This window comes from Vanellus vanellus (genome assembly GCF_965231255.1).
Source record: "Vanellus vanellus genome assembly, chromosome: 1".
In the NCBI taxonomy this organism is placed as follows: Eukaryota; Metazoa; Chordata; class Aves; order Charadriiformes; family Charadriidae; genus Vanellus; species Vanellus vanellus.
In genome coordinates this window covers 40109340-40124459 of record NC_138905.1, presented here as the reverse complement: position 1 = coordinate 40124459, position 15120 = coordinate 40109340, and the positions used below count along the sequence as shown (strand labels likewise).

Here is a 15120-nt window from a genome sequence, read left to right as displayed (position 1 = left end):
GGTCCCAGGTGGCAAATGTAACACCCATCTATAAGAAAGGCAAAAAGGAGGGTCCAGGTAACTATAGACCTGTCAGTCTAACCTCGATACCAGGGAAGGTCATGGAGCAGGTCATCTTGAGTGCCATCAAAACCCACATAATGGGCAACCAGGGGATCAGGCCTAGTCAGTATGGGTTTATGGAAGGCAGGTCCTGCCAGACGAACCTGATCTCCTTCTATGACAAGATTACCAGAATATTGGATGAGGGAAAGGATGTTGATATTGTATAGCTGGACTTTCGAAAAGCATTCGATACTGTCCCCCATACAATTCTCGTGGAAAAACTGGCTTCGCACGGCCTGGATGAGCATACAATGCATACGATCCGCTGGATCAAGCACTGGCTGACTGGAAGGTCCCAAAGAGTGGTGCTCAATGGATTTAAATCCAGCTGGCGGCCGGTCACAAGTGGTGTGCCTCAGGGCTCAGTGTTGGGACCATTTCTGTTCAACGTCTTTATTGATGATCTTGATAAGGACATAGTTGTGTATCATCAGCAAGTTTGCAGATGACACCAAGTTAAGCAGGAGTGTTGATTCCCAGGAGGATAGGGAAGCTCTACAGAGAGACTTAGATAGATTGGATCATTGGGCCAACATCAGTGGTATGAGTTTCAACAAGGGCAAGTGCCAGGTCCTGCACCTGGGCCACAATAACCCCATGCAGTGCTACAGGCTTGGGGAAGTGTGGCTGGAAAGCTGCCTGGCAGAAAGAGACCTGGGGGTTCTAATTGACAAGCGGCTGAATATGAGCGGGCAGTGTGCCCAGGTGGCCAAGAAAGCCAACGGCATCCTGGCTTGTATTAGAAATAGCGTGGCCAGCAGAAGTAGGGAGGTGATTGTGCCCCTGTACTCAGCACCGGTGAGGCCACACCTTGAGTATTGTGTCCAGTTTTGGGCACCTCAATACAAGAGAGATATCGAGGTGCTGGAGTGAGTGCAGAGGAGGGCAACGAAGCTGGTGAAGGGCCTAGCAGACAAATCATATGAAGAGCGGTTGAAGGAGCTGGGACTGTTTAGTTTGAGGAGGAGGAGGCTGAGGGGAGACCTCATCACTGTCTACAACTATTTGAAAGGACACTGTAGAGAGGTTGGTGCTGGTCTCTTCTCACAGGTGATTAATGACAGAACAAGAGGGAATGGCTTCAAGCTCCAACAGGGTAGATTTAGGCTGAACATTAGGAAAGAATTTTTCACAGAAAGAGCGGTCGGGCATTGGAATAGACCGCCCAGGGAGGTGGTTGAGTCACCATCCCTGGATGCGTTTAAGAGACGTTTAGATGTGGTGTTGGGGGATATGGTGTAGGGGAGAACTTTGTAGAGAAGGGTAGATGGTTGGACTTGATGATCCCAAGGGTCTCTTCCAACCTAGACAATTCTATGATTATATGATTCTATATATCCCCATCAGTTTACGAAGTAAGGGACACAGCCCAAGGAAGAGCTGTTTAAACTCATATTATGGGAATTTCAGGTATGCAGAAAAACCAAGCACAGATTTTCCAGGCATCTACGGAGGCACTTCTTCACACTATGAGATTGAGGTGACGCCGGTGTCTGACAACAGCTGAGTAGTGAGGTTTGATCACAGTTTTGGAGTAAGACATTCTGGTGTGACCTCACCCTTGCCACTCCGCAACAAGTCCTCAGGCAAATCAAGTTGCTATGTTCTGGTTTGGCCAACAAAATGAGAACCTCAACAAAGTGACATTATATTGAAATAAACAGCAGCTTAGCCTAGTGGTCCTATTTTCTGGATGGCCCTTACTGGGCAATACCCAGCTTCTGGCAGCATCCTCTAGCTTTTCCATCATCAGAGCTCCAGACTGCTGACTCTCGCTGGGGAAGAGGACCCTATCGGACTGTGACAATGGTGGAAACACATAGTTTTCCCGTCCCTACACCAGCAGAAAAAAAAATATTTTCCTCCAGCATTCCCTCTTTCTTCTCTGTTCCCTATTTCTTCTTTTAGCTGAAGCCCCACTTTCTAATTCAATAGTTCATCAATTTAATTGCACCTGCAGCTGTCAATGAACTGCACTTACCAACAAACTTAACCTTAACAAATAGTAAATTTTAAGTATAAATCATACATTTTAAGGATACCCAGACAGCTCCAGTCACACGGCTAGTAACTGCAGTTCTCCTTGGGAGCCTGAAACACTCCTCTACCGCACTTTGTTAAAGTCAGGAGAGCAATACAGGTTTTGGGGGAGTTTGGCCATACTCCCCCCCGGCCATGCATGTATAGAAAGGCCTTTGAGCGGCTGTGGAGAAAGTCTGGCCTATTATCTCGCTCTCTCCTCACATTACATAAGCTTGAGGAACTGTGCTTCTCTCTGTAAGGGAATTTAAGCCAGAAATTAGAGATGACTCTGAAGTGCCCACTACAAATCTGCACTGAGGGTCCAGTCCCACCACACCTCCTTACTCCCATCCTTCGCACAGCTTCCACCAGGGCTTAAGGTGTCGGAGGAAAGTGCTCATCCTCCTCAACTCAGACATCAGCATGTTTCATCCCAGCACTGCTAAGCCTGAAGAAGCCTTCCAAGTTTCTCATAGCCCAGCTCTGCTCATCTTCCATCATCTTCTTCTCAGCCTGGCTGCTAGCTAGGATGCACACTGCTTCTTTCCACCAGGACATTACGCATCTCATGACCAATGATTTTGCCGCCTCTCCCACTCACTCTGCCAGCACTCTCTGGCCCAGCAACTGTGTTCATTCTTTGATGGAGGCTGAGGGTGGCCACGCAGTAGCCATTAGGCAGATAAAAGCTTCAGTTAAGTTCCACAGAGGTGTCTATTAGACATGTAGCCGCATGTTAAATTAGGAATGACAGCTCTGAAGTCCCACGATGTAATCTGAGATACACAAATAGCATTTCACACATAGGGGGCCAGCTCCAGGTTAGCTGTAATATTCTGTTCGTTGCTTGTAAAGAAGCTGGTGCTGGGATCAGTTACCAGAAAAATTCCTTTCCTCTTTTAGTCTGTTATCTCACTTTTGCAAACATCTGCAGGCTCCGATTTGTATTAAATAATCTTTCGGGACGATGTGCTCTCTTAGGCACTTCTCTTGGTAAACTCTTTGTCTTAGCATGGTAAATGGACTATTTTAGCAAACCCAACAATTTACAATTTATGTTCACTGGCATAAACAATGACAAATTATTGCATGAATAAAGGCACTTTGAGAAACACAGTCGTCTTGACTGTATTGAACCGTCAAGAAGCACTTCTGGCAAAGGTTTGACCTACCACGCAAGTCAGCTTGATGTCTGCCAGGAACAGCAAGGCAGACCTACAGACGTTGGCAAAGCTGGAAAAGAACGAGGAGAGAATAGGGCCAGGATAGACAAGTAAGTCGGAGCAGCAGCTTGCTCCCATCAAATGGTGTTAATTTTGAGAAGGATGAGATATATCAGAACAAAGAGAGGGCCAGTCCCTGCACATGCTGCCTGACTTTCCACCTATTTCTAGGCTGTGTTCCCACTCTGTGATGGAATTCGTAGAGCCGAGATGTCGGTGCAGGGACCGACCAGCTGCAGGGACATGTCCCACCACCCTTAAAATCCTCCGCCATAAATAACAGATCTCTAACTCTGAGTGCAAGCTCGTGTTTGAGGAATATATATGTATTTTAGAAATAATGGAAAATGTACCAGAGTATTAAGTCTGCTGCGCAGCAGGGAAAATAAAAATAGCCCGCTGCTATTAAATGAGTGATAGGGCTTTATAGTTGTCTGTTTGTCTTGGTTTACAGCCAAAATGACATTTTCTGGACAAATAAGTTAGCTCATGGTCACTATGTCCTTTAAGAGTGATATGGACAAAGGGGAAACAAGGCAAGATTGGCCTGAAATACGCGGTAACTTCGTACAGCTCAATCTTGTCTGCAAAAAGAGACAAGGGGCAGCAGAGTCCCCATTGCTAAGGGTTGATAGACTGGACACCAACTGTGTAACACAATGTGGCTGCAAATAGAGAGATGTGAAAACACGCACCAGAGAGAGGGAATATTTCATACTGGAAGGTAAGATCAGTATTTCAGAGATACAGGCAAACTCACCTCGCTTTAATAATACTTACGGTCTTACAACTGAGGCCTTAAAATCTAAGGGCCTGTGATCGTAATGCTGCCAAGGCCAGTAATGGATGTTGCGTTTGGTCTGTGCTAAGCACATCTAGACAGGCGGCAGCAGCAAGTCCCCTTGGGCCACCAGCCCCTGCCCCAACGATGCCACAGCCGGACTGGTCTCCAGCTCCCCATGGCCCTGCCCTGCATGGGAGGTATCCAGGGCTGGGGCTGCAGACATGTTTTGGCTTTAGGGGGAGATGAGCAGCCCCAGCACATCTCACCTCTCCACTCCATGCCACAGAGCAACCTGGATTTTCAATTGGTGTTGAACCCTTTCCTCCCCCTCCTCTCCAGCACTGCAACCACTGTGAGAAAACATAAAACGAAACTGAAACAGCGCTAAGACCAAAGCAGATTTTGCTTGGTTAAGTTTTATTCACGTGTGCCGGGGCAGTGTCAGCTTTAGCAATCCAAACAAATACTCCAATGGGTATAATTTAGGTGAATCTTCTTTTGCCAAATCAGCGCAGCTACCTGTGGCTGTTTCACGCCTCCGCCAGCGCTGAAGCTGCTGCCGCTGCTGACAAGAAGTGGCCGAGCGAGGGACGGTAGATGTTTAGTGCTGGCGTGTTGCTCTCGTGACTCATCTGAGGTGGAGGGACACTGCAGTATCCCTTTGCAGCTCCCTTTGCAAGGGTTGTGGTCTGCGTTTTGGAATGCGAATTGCTGCTGCTCCCAGCGGCCCGCACAGCCAAGGGGCAGAGGTGGCAGAGGCTAAAAGCAGCGTCTGACCTAAGATACAGACAATAAATGGTGAGATCCAAAAGAGGAATAGAAAAGTGTCAAGCAAGAATGAACCCAAGGGAAAAAGCAGGTTTGAGAGATGGTGTAAGGCGCAGGAAATTGTATGCGAGGAACAGTAGTGGAAATTGATGGCCACCAGTCAAATTCCTCTTTATATAAACTGGTTGGAGCAAGCCCGTATAAAGAGAATTTTATATGGTGCTAAACAAATGAGGTTGGACAAAACCCCAACCATGGAAAATAATGGGGAAAAGGAAAGCAGTAGGAAATGAGGTGGAAACTAGCACACAAGAAGAAAAAGGAAAAAGAAAAAAAAAAAAAGAAAAAGAAGAAACTAATCCCAGACCAGACTGGGATTAGTTTCCTCCACTCATAACTGCTATCTTGTCAGCCTGGCACTGTTCAGCATTTTTATCCTTCCTGCGCTTTTGCAAATCTGAGTGCTGAGCTGTTTTCACTTCATCCTGAGAGCTGTGGTATCCATCAGTTATTGAGGAAAAATGGTTTCTCAGCTGTAAACAGATAGAGATTGAACCAAACTGTGTAATTTGGGACAAGGATCACCCCAGAGACCTTAAAGCCTGTGAAGGGGGAAGACACACAACTGCATTTAGGTCCAGAGTTTCAGTTAAAGCCCTTCTTCACACGTGTGTGGAAGATCATTACATTAACCTTTGTGTTACGGCAGAATAAATGCTATTACGGTGCATTAGTAATCCTTCCTATGAACAGCTTTTGCAAATCCCACTCTGTCATTCCCACGGTCAAAAATGCAGTAAAACGCAGACATAAAGACATCTCCTAAAATCCAGAGCGGGCCAGAGCGAGTGGTGATGTCGAGAGACTGAAAGCCGCTCATGCAGAAGGTTTGGTCTTCAATAGATTCCTGGAAGGGAAAGCGCGTGTCTTTGCGGCAGCCTGCTCCAGCCCCGGCTCAGGGAGCGAGGAGTGGGGAACGGGGAGCGGGGAGGCCATACATACGCACCTTTACGACGTATTGCTCTGCTGTCAGCTTGTACTCGTGGTGTCCGATCGTGAAGCTTATGTGGGGCAAGCTGGACAGTCTTCTGCAGTCTACAAGAAACTGTATGCGATGCACTGATTGAGATGGGATCGGTTTGCCTTTTTTTAAGTATTGCCTTTTGAATTCAAGACTTTTTGCAGCAGGTAAAAGTGAATTTTCTACAGAGAAACAGCATCAGGCTGACTTATGGCCCAACACTGCCCTCCAGCTTTCCAGCTCCTGCACTGGGTCAAACCAGCCTAGCAGCCCGGACCACTGCACCAAAGCCCCTGGGCCCTGGGGTCCCAGGGCTGATGAAAATCCTTGAGAGCCCCAAAAGGAACGCGGTGAAGGGGGACTCTGACATCCACCCCCCTGTACAACTCAGAAGCAAACCCAAAAGCGTGAGCCCCAGCAAACCCATGTTAGCAAGGTTTGCTGAGTGAAGTGGAAGTCCTCCAATGTTCTGGCTGGGACTGGGTGGAGGGAGCTGCCTCCGGCCCACACAGGGAGCACCCTATGGCTACAGCTTACCCCACTCCTTCCCATAACATCATCGATTTAGGTTAAAAAAAAAGCCAGTGAGGAATACAGCACTTTATACTTATACTCTGCCCTGGAATGGGATTTAAAGAGCAGAAGAAGGACTGAACTCTGGCATGGTCATTAATTTCTGTAAATAATACATTCACTTACAGTAACACGGAAGATCATTTCCTGGCCTTTCTGTTATTTCATGAAACAACTGGTGTGTTAAATGGCACTGCAGAATGCTCCAAGCCCCAGAGGGATCTTTGCTGTAAACTGTAGTGTTTAAAGTCATTGTTTTAGAGGCTTCCTATAAGGAAGAATCTACCGTTTTTGTTGTTGTTAAATCTGCTTTATGAAAACACAGCCCTAAATCTTGTGTATACTTATCAGGTGTCATACCATTAGAAGAAAATAAACCAAGGAATACAGAAGACAAGGGTAAAAAAGCCAGTAATATGGTTTGTAGGATAAAAGAAGCAAGATATAATTCATTTACATAGCAAGTGCATCCAGAACAAATTAATCCTTGCTGGAAAGAGATAAAAGTTCTGGTAAAATCACTGATGGATGCACCCACTTATACTGGGGTAAATTTCAGCCTGTTTGTGGTTGCTACAAAGACAGTCATAGAAGGTCTTATTTTCAGGATGCAATTTTGCAGAATCTGAGATGTTGGCTGAGTGCTCTTACATCAGCACTGGAGTATATAAACTTATACTGCAATAACATGTTTCTTGTTTATATTACAGTAATATAAGTGTATTGGAAATACGTATTTTATCTATCCATTACTATGTACCGTTATAAAACCAACTTGTTATTGAAGCATACTGATTGACATTTACCTGAAAATGTGAATAAAAACAAAATTTAAGGTTTAATTGAGAAAGAACCAGAAGCCTCATGAGTTACATGGATGCAGCTCCAGGTCCTCCCCTTACAAAAGGAGGCAGATTGAAAGTCCACTTTGTCTTTCATCATTGCCCAGTGCACCGGGCAACCCTAACACTCTTAATTTTCTTCCAAGTACAGTTTAGGGTCAGGATCAAGACGCCTGTGAAGTTAACAGCAACGGTACACGGCAGCATTACTTGGGGCACCGGAGCTGTGGCGGTGGTAATTACTCACAGGAGTCAGCCAGGGGCCAGCGATAAGGCACAGTAAAATGAGCTGCTCTTTCCCTGAAGGTGGGTGGTTTAGCGCTCTCAGGCTCATTGTCACAGCGCTTTAGACGTTACAAGGGTTCAGTCGTGCCATCTGAAAATTGCCAGAGGAAATACGCAAAGGGCCACAGAGAGATGTCCCAGCCTGTCCCACAGGCAAGGCAGTGGGAAAGCCTAACCTACCTTGAGCAACCTCAGCTCATGCAAGACCCCCAGAGAGGCACAGGGGGCTGGGGACTGCAGGTGTGGGGCCAGGGAGGCCATGAAGCGGTACATCAGGGCTGTTTTGGGGTGCTGGAGGAGGTGGAGGTGCTCATCAGAGGGCAGGCAGGGATGGGGAGGAGCAGTGGGGAGTGTCAGCAAGGGGGGCGCAGGAGAGAGCAGCAGGGAAGAGAGGAAAATGAGTGAGAAGACAGAGGAATAAGGTTCAGGAGGGAGAATAAGAGACAGTGAGGTCTGTTCTGCGCCCTGTGGCTCATCCAGCAGGAGCCAGCGTTGTGAGCATCACAGCTGTGCGTTGTGAGCATCACAGCTGTGCATCCCTCCCGGGAGCCCCGGCACGACACCGCCTGCTCCGCTGCAAGCTGACAGAGAGAGGTCCTGTCAGTGGAACCATTGTCGGGTTGTAATTACGATACCTTTCCCTTCCCATTTGATGCTGACAGGGCTGGCCATCAGCACCAAACCCCTCCTGGCTCAGGGGAGCCAACAGCTATAGCTGGGGACATTGAAAATCCTCTGATTTTCCAAAAGAAAATTCTCTCTGATGTAGAGTACAGATCAATTCCTCAAACAGATGCCCCCATTATTTCCCTACACACCAGTACTGGTGAGTAGGGGAGAAAAGGTAGACATTTGGGCTGGGGCAGCAAGGCAGATGGGTCAAAACCAGCTTGGCTCTGAGTTCAGTGCTTTCCTGGAAACAAGGCTTTCACTGAGACATTTCTGAGCAATTTTTTTGGTTATTTTCCCACCCTATAAGCTCTTTGCACCAAATACCAGTTTCTGTTCCTCTCTGGCTGTTTTCTGGCTGTATAGTTTTTACCTCTCCAGTATGCGATGGACTTGCCCCAATATACTCCTGTAATCGCCTAATTTGTGAAGAGGGCCCGGTGATAAGAGAAGTGCCTGAGTCAACGATGGCTTCACAGCCGTGGGAGCAAAATGCCACGCGGCCCTGGATCTTTATGCTGCAAGTGAAAAACAAAGCATCTTTAAGCAAATGGCATATACACTGTGACTGCAGCAACATAATCTTGCTAGCTAAAATACCGGAGTACGGGCTGAAGTTAAAACTAGCTGCCAAGCTGCGCCAGTCTTAAAAGACAAGAATGTCTTTAGGAGACAAGAAAGTAATAAGAGGAAACTGCATGAGGAAGATATATTGTCTGTGGAACCGCTTTTCTTTCTTGGGACTCCTACAGCCCTAATCATTTGCCACCTGCTCATGCATTTGTCCTCACCCACAGCTATGTGTCCTCATTGATTTAGACAGCAGGAGGAGGAATGAAGGGACATTGGCTTTGACCAAGGTTAACAGGAAAGATGAGAGCAGGACCTGGAGCTGGATTCAGTTCCTGGGTGCCTTAAGCTCATAACGGAATAGTCCACCAAGAGTCAACCTGACCACTGGTGTATCATATTAAAACACATTAAAATGCTGTCCCAGAAACCTGCTCCCCATGTCACAGCAGACTGAGAGAGCTAATAACCTCCAGTCCCATCCTGGAAAACCCCTTTTTGGAGGGGCACAAGGGTAAAACACTGCAGCCGAGTCATCCTACATCTGTATCGCTAGGTGTTTCTGCCTCTGCGAGTTTTACCCGGTGAGGTGAATTCCACCAGGTATTTCATACATACATACATACTTGTTCAGATGTATTTGCCAGTAGCTTTTCTCGGTGACTGGAACCCAGTGGATTGAACCTTTGTAGAGGGAATGGTCTATTCCCCCCAGGATCAACTCACCACCGTTCTCGGTGTCATCTCCTCTGAAAGCAGAAGACAGGTTAACACCGACATGGGAGTGTGCCAGCATGCGCTGATGAGATTACACGTAAAAAGTAAAAGTCAAACCACAGCCCTTTCTAAATTCAGATATGAATGGCTGAGAGGGATTATTTCTAAATTGTTACTGTGTACGTCCCTACTCAGAGCCTCCAAACAACCTCTGAGAAGACAGCTGTAGGCCGCCAAGGGCTAAGATAGGCATCAGGAGCAGGTTGAGCCAATTGCTGCTCTCACCTCGGAATAAACAGTAGATAAATTGGTGGAGTTACAGCTGGGTCCAGATGAGGTTACAACATTCCTTTTCTGAAATGTGGCTACCTGGGTGTAGCATGGCATTTCTTTTCATCTCCACTGGCCAGAAGGAAACCTCTGGCAACTCAGACATGGTGAGTCTGAGCTGGGAGCTTTTCTTTTGTTTATGACCAGCTCCAACAAGAATAACTGTCCATCCAAAAATTCTCTGTCCTCCCAGCACATTTTTCCTTTTCACTTCATATCATTCAGTGTCAATTGGAAAAAAAAAAAAAAAAACCATGGGGAAAATTACTTTCTAGAATTGAAGATGTATACAGAGGCATGGTTGTCTCAACAATTAAAATAGATTTGCTCCTTTTATGATGGTGTCACTTTAAAGACTGACCTTTTTAGGTAGAAAGAGAAGACCGGCTCCTCTACCAGCTGCTGTTTCATGATGCTGTCAAACACAGGCAGAGCATTGCCCACTGCTAAGGAGGGGTAGCCCAAGCCCAGTACGCCATCAAAGTGGGCAAGAGCAAAGGTTGTTCCTGGCTCAAACACTGACTCACCAAAGTCCTGTCCCTTGATGGAGATGTTACTTATCTGTTTGGTACAAGTGAAAGTAAAGACACCATCAATTACAAGAAATTAGCCACATTTCAGATCCATATCAACAGATTTATTCCATGTGTGAAGCCTGAATATCCTTGTGTGACTTGCATCAAGAGAACAGGTGCCCATTTGGCGGTTAGGCTGCGCCAATTCCTTTTAATACCTTAATCCTGTGGATGTTTCTTCATAAAACCAGGACAGGACCCAAGGAGAGAAGCAGAAATGCAAAATAAAATCTTAGACATTTGTCTGGGTAGCCCAAAGCTGGAGCATCACCCCGACATCTCAGCACCTGGCTTGGTGGGACCTTGCCCCGTGCTTACCTAAACCAGGCAAGGTTTTCCAGGGCAAGGCCAGCATCCAAACTACCCTGAAAACCTGGTTGACCTGGAGGCTGACACCCGTTGTAGGTGGAGGCTCACCTGCAGCGTGTCTTTGGCAGCAATGCCCAGAAGCTGTCCCGTGCCGTACTGCAAGGAGAAGGCTTCCCCTCCGTGCTCATACGAATCCGACAGAAAGGACTTAAATTTCTGGTGCACCCCTGCACAAAACAAACAACACTTGTCCACCGAGGGGACATCCCAGCAATGAGTCCCCCTCACCGATGCAGAACCAGCCGACATGCAGGAGAGCCAGACTTTTGATTGTCTTGTGAGGAAGCTGTCGATGGAAGGTTTTTTCTGTTTTCGGAATACCTCAGAGATTATTTTGGGTTTTAAAGGTAGGCAGGGAATCCAAACAAAAATGGGCGTTTCCAATGCTCTTTGTAGCTCTCCCTGGATTATTTTCATGCCTTTCACCTCAGGCACCACGGGGTGCAGAGGGGATGGTTGGCAGCTGCTGCCACCAGCACCTGCCCTGGGTGCAGGGTGGCACGGAGGGGCAGAGAGGGGGAGCAAGTCAGGGAGGGGATAGCAGCCCTCAGGGGTTCTCCAAACCCTCCCCTCTCAAATCCCTGCTGCCGGCGAGCCTTGGGAAAGGAGAAATGGCTGAGGCACCCGAGACATGAGGAGTGTAAAGGAGGGTAACGTTTCTTACTGCACGCTTCACTGATGCAATAAGCAGAAGGGACCCAAAAATTGGAGGAGCCGGTGTCAAACACGACGGTGAACCTCTGGGGCGGCGTACCCACGCTCACAACTCCGTAATACTGCGCCTGGGGGAGGAACAACCCGGTCAGCCCCGGCCTGCCTCCTGGCGAGCTGTTCCTGAGGAAAAGGCACACTTGGGAGCATCAGGCAGCGCTTTCTCAGGGGGTTGGGTGCAATTTCATCTAAACGTAAATGCACGCCACAGGGAGATGTGTCTGGCTCCAGGAGCGGCTGCGGGCAGCAGGCATCACTCCAGCTGCAGGCATAACTGTGCGGCATTTTTAAAGCCTTTTAAGCAAAGGCTCAGTCAGGTTCCCCGTGAAGTCAACGCGCCCTCTTGCACCGAATTCAGTGGTGGCAAGGTCAGCCCCAAGATGATGCTCTCGCATGACCATGAGGGCTTTTGGGCAGCTCCCTGCTGCTGTCAGTAAGAAATCAGTGATGCAAAGACAGCACAACCCACCTCCACCAGTGTCAGAAGACTGACCGGTGGCATAATTGCTGTCACAGGTGGCTGGGTTTTTTCCTTTGTAATTAGCAGTTAGCTATTAGCAAGTTAAAAAATGAATTCCGTTGCAGAGACTGTGTCTGATGTACTGAACAAAGTTCATCCAGTGGATAAAGAAACCACTGACCGCCCTTGGATACCAGTTGAAGGTAGAGATAATCTGTGGACACGTGAATGCTGGAGTGAAGAGCTTATCCACATCCCGAATGCAAGTGCCTAAGTGCCCCTATCTGGCCCTGGAAGAGCACTTCAGCATTAAGAGACCTATTTTTAGGAAGAGGCATTTCTGGAATTCAAATGCAGATAGAAAAGCAATGCCCAGTGCCAAGCCTTTTGTAGCAATACAAATATTTGAATATGTATCTTCAAGTGCATACTTGTTAATTAATACACTGAATATAGTATCTGATCCCGGAGTTTATGGTCTGAATGAGATAATCATGAAAATGCAAGCATGCCTGCCATTTAAGAGAATATCCAGCTATACAGCAGGATTTTATTCCTTCCTGTATTAAACAAACCTTTATTGATCAATCTGGAAAGTGAAGCAGCTCTAAGACATGTTGGTGCAAAAAAAACCCAAACAAAACCCACAATCACACCACACTGAAACCACCACAAAATTTTTCCTGGTGCTAGCTGGGTATGCTAGCTAGGTGGGGTTTGGTTTGTTATTTTGACAGTTATCCCTCTCTGATAAGCTTTAGAGCAGGCTGAAATGTTTTAGTCTCCTTTGTTCTTCTCCACACACATCTCCACCTCCTCTCAACATTTTTCTTTCTGGTCCTCAACTGTCACGAAGTTCTTGCTGAATTTATTTGCCCTTCCCTTCCCTTCCCTTCCCTTCCCTTCCCTTCCCTTCCCTTCCCTTCCCTTCCCTTCCCTTCCCTTCCCTTCCCTTCCCTTCCCTTCCCTTCCCTTCCCTTCCCTTCCCTTCCCTTCCCTTCCCTTCCCTTCCCTTCCCTTCCCTTCCCTTCCTTTCCCTGTTCAGATGCAGCCTCCACAACATTTCTGCAACTTAGCTTTCCTTTAGATAAGCGTAATTAAATGGACAGAACACTAAACCCAGGAAAGACAGTTTACAAAATCATTGACCTGCTGGCTTGCCTGTCTGAGATCCAGTGAAACTCATTTTTTTCCTTTCTCACTTCAGATGGTAAATTCAGCCAGGTTACGGTGAGACCCAGGCTGGTCCCAAATATTTAATACACATTAAGCCCAGGAGATAAAAGCTGAAAAATAAAAACTCTACTTGGGTCTTTGTTATCACTGATTTATGACTCCGTGTGATCTAATAAATGAGATTATGGGGATTTTTTATAACACACAAACATCCAAGTTTCTGATAAATAGAATACAGCTAAATGAAGTAATCAGATTCCGCTACTGAAAACCCAAGCCTGAACCGAGATTGATACAGGCAAACCGTTCACATTTGTGTGGAGACCCAACCAAGTCCAATACAGATCTATATAAAAATAAAACTTGTCACAGGACTACCACTGCCAGACTGCATCAACTTCCTACCCGGGTCCCCTGCTAGCCTAGATCTATAAGTGCTTTAGTTTGCAGCCAGGTAAACTAATTTTTTATGATCTAATATTTATAGCATAGAGCAACAAGCCATCTCAAGCCCTACAATTTCATTGAGAAACTAGGTTTGCAACGTGCTGGGGAAAAAAAATCTGCCTTCAAGAGAACAACGAGTCCTTATGATTGCATTACCAAAACTGTACTTACGTTCATGTAATCATACAGCCTTTCTGAAGCAGTTCCTACCGATAAAGCAATATCTGGAGGGAAGCAATGCAGGTACCTCCGGGCAAAAACATCCGGGTGGTGATTCCTCCAAAATTCCTCTAATTCTCCCTTTTCCTTCAGCTGTTTCTTGATGGATTTGAATCGAACGAGGGGGATTCTACGCAAATAAAATAAACACATAAAAATTAACTGGTTCTCCTTTCTAGAGGTCTCGTGTACTCTGTTTTTTTTTCAAATTTGTTTCTTTTTGAGACCTCAGATAGCAACAAGCACGGGTCATGCCGGGAAGCCAGTTGAGACACGCGCCAGTGTTGCTGGACGTGTTTTCTTACCGTTCCACGGCCACGGTGAACGGGATGTAAACCACAGCCAACAGTATCACCCTCATGGCTCCAAGCGGTTCAGAGTCTAATGACACTCATGTACTCAGAAGTCCCTTTTTTATACCCCGTTGTCAGCCGAGGGCTGTTCGCCAGGTCAATCAATCACAGGAGGTCAGTGCTTTGGCAGAAAACCGATTAATTTGCTCTGAGAGTAACCGCTGGATTGTGCAAATAGCGGTGTCCAGTGGAGCTACTAAGGCACAGATAACCAGGGCACAGTCTAGACCAAATAGACATTTTACTAACAATTCTTAATGTCTTTTACATAAATATAATAAATGGGGTGAGCTTGGCTCCCATTAGCCCGGAAAAGACGAGGCGGTCCACAGGCTTGCCTGGGTCCCTCCGAGTAAGCTGCTTTTCAAGTTCGCCCTAGTGACAAGCGGCCCAGGAGCATCCAACGCAGAGAAAGAAGATGTAATATATAACTGTTCCCTTTTAGCACGGAGACATTTCAGCAGGACTGAGCAGACGGACATTTGACAGGGTTGTGACAAGTCCCCCCCTAACAACTGAAGATTAATCCCCTCTTTATGGGAGAGCTCCAGTCCAAACATAAATGTGATTGCCACCCCCAAAAAGTGGGTCTTAAAAGTGAAAAAGATGACAGCCTGCGACACAGAGTAACAGCCAGTGGTTTTGCACACATTTCAGCAAGACATTTGGAAGCGCTCGCTTGGATTTATTATCCCGCGAGTTTCCTGAGGTTAGCGGTTCCCACCCCTGTCTGACACTTGGGTTCAAGTCAAGCTGCCAGAAAAATAATGGTGTCAAAAAGAGACTCTGATCTGGCAGAGAGCAACCCCAAACCCATTAGCTGCCTGGGAGGAAGCTCAGGACTGAGTCTGCAATTTACTTACGAGACTTTTTGAATCTTTCCTCTGCCAGAGAAAGCGCA

General features: G+C 46.8%; 1 protein-coding gene across 1 annotated transcript; it reads right to left on the bottom strand.

Annotated features, from left to right (window-relative positions):
- Window positions 1-5577: 5577 nt before the first annotated feature.
- LOC309671799 (cathepsin E-like) lies at window positions 5578-14227 on the bottom strand (the record flags this gene model as incomplete). Its single annotated transcript, XM_082483095.1, has 9 exons — window positions 5578-5809; window positions 5909-6007; window positions 8666-8810; window positions 9489-9611; window positions 10271-10470; window positions 10902-11020; window positions 11518-11635; window positions 13819-13996; window positions 14172-14227. 9 exons carry the CDS (start codon window positions 14225-14227, stop codon window positions 5633-5635), a joined length of 1215 nt encoding a protein of 404 aa, XP_082339221.1. The 3' UTR covers window positions 5578-5632.
- Between the last annotated feature and the right edge of the window lie 893 nt (window positions 14228-15120).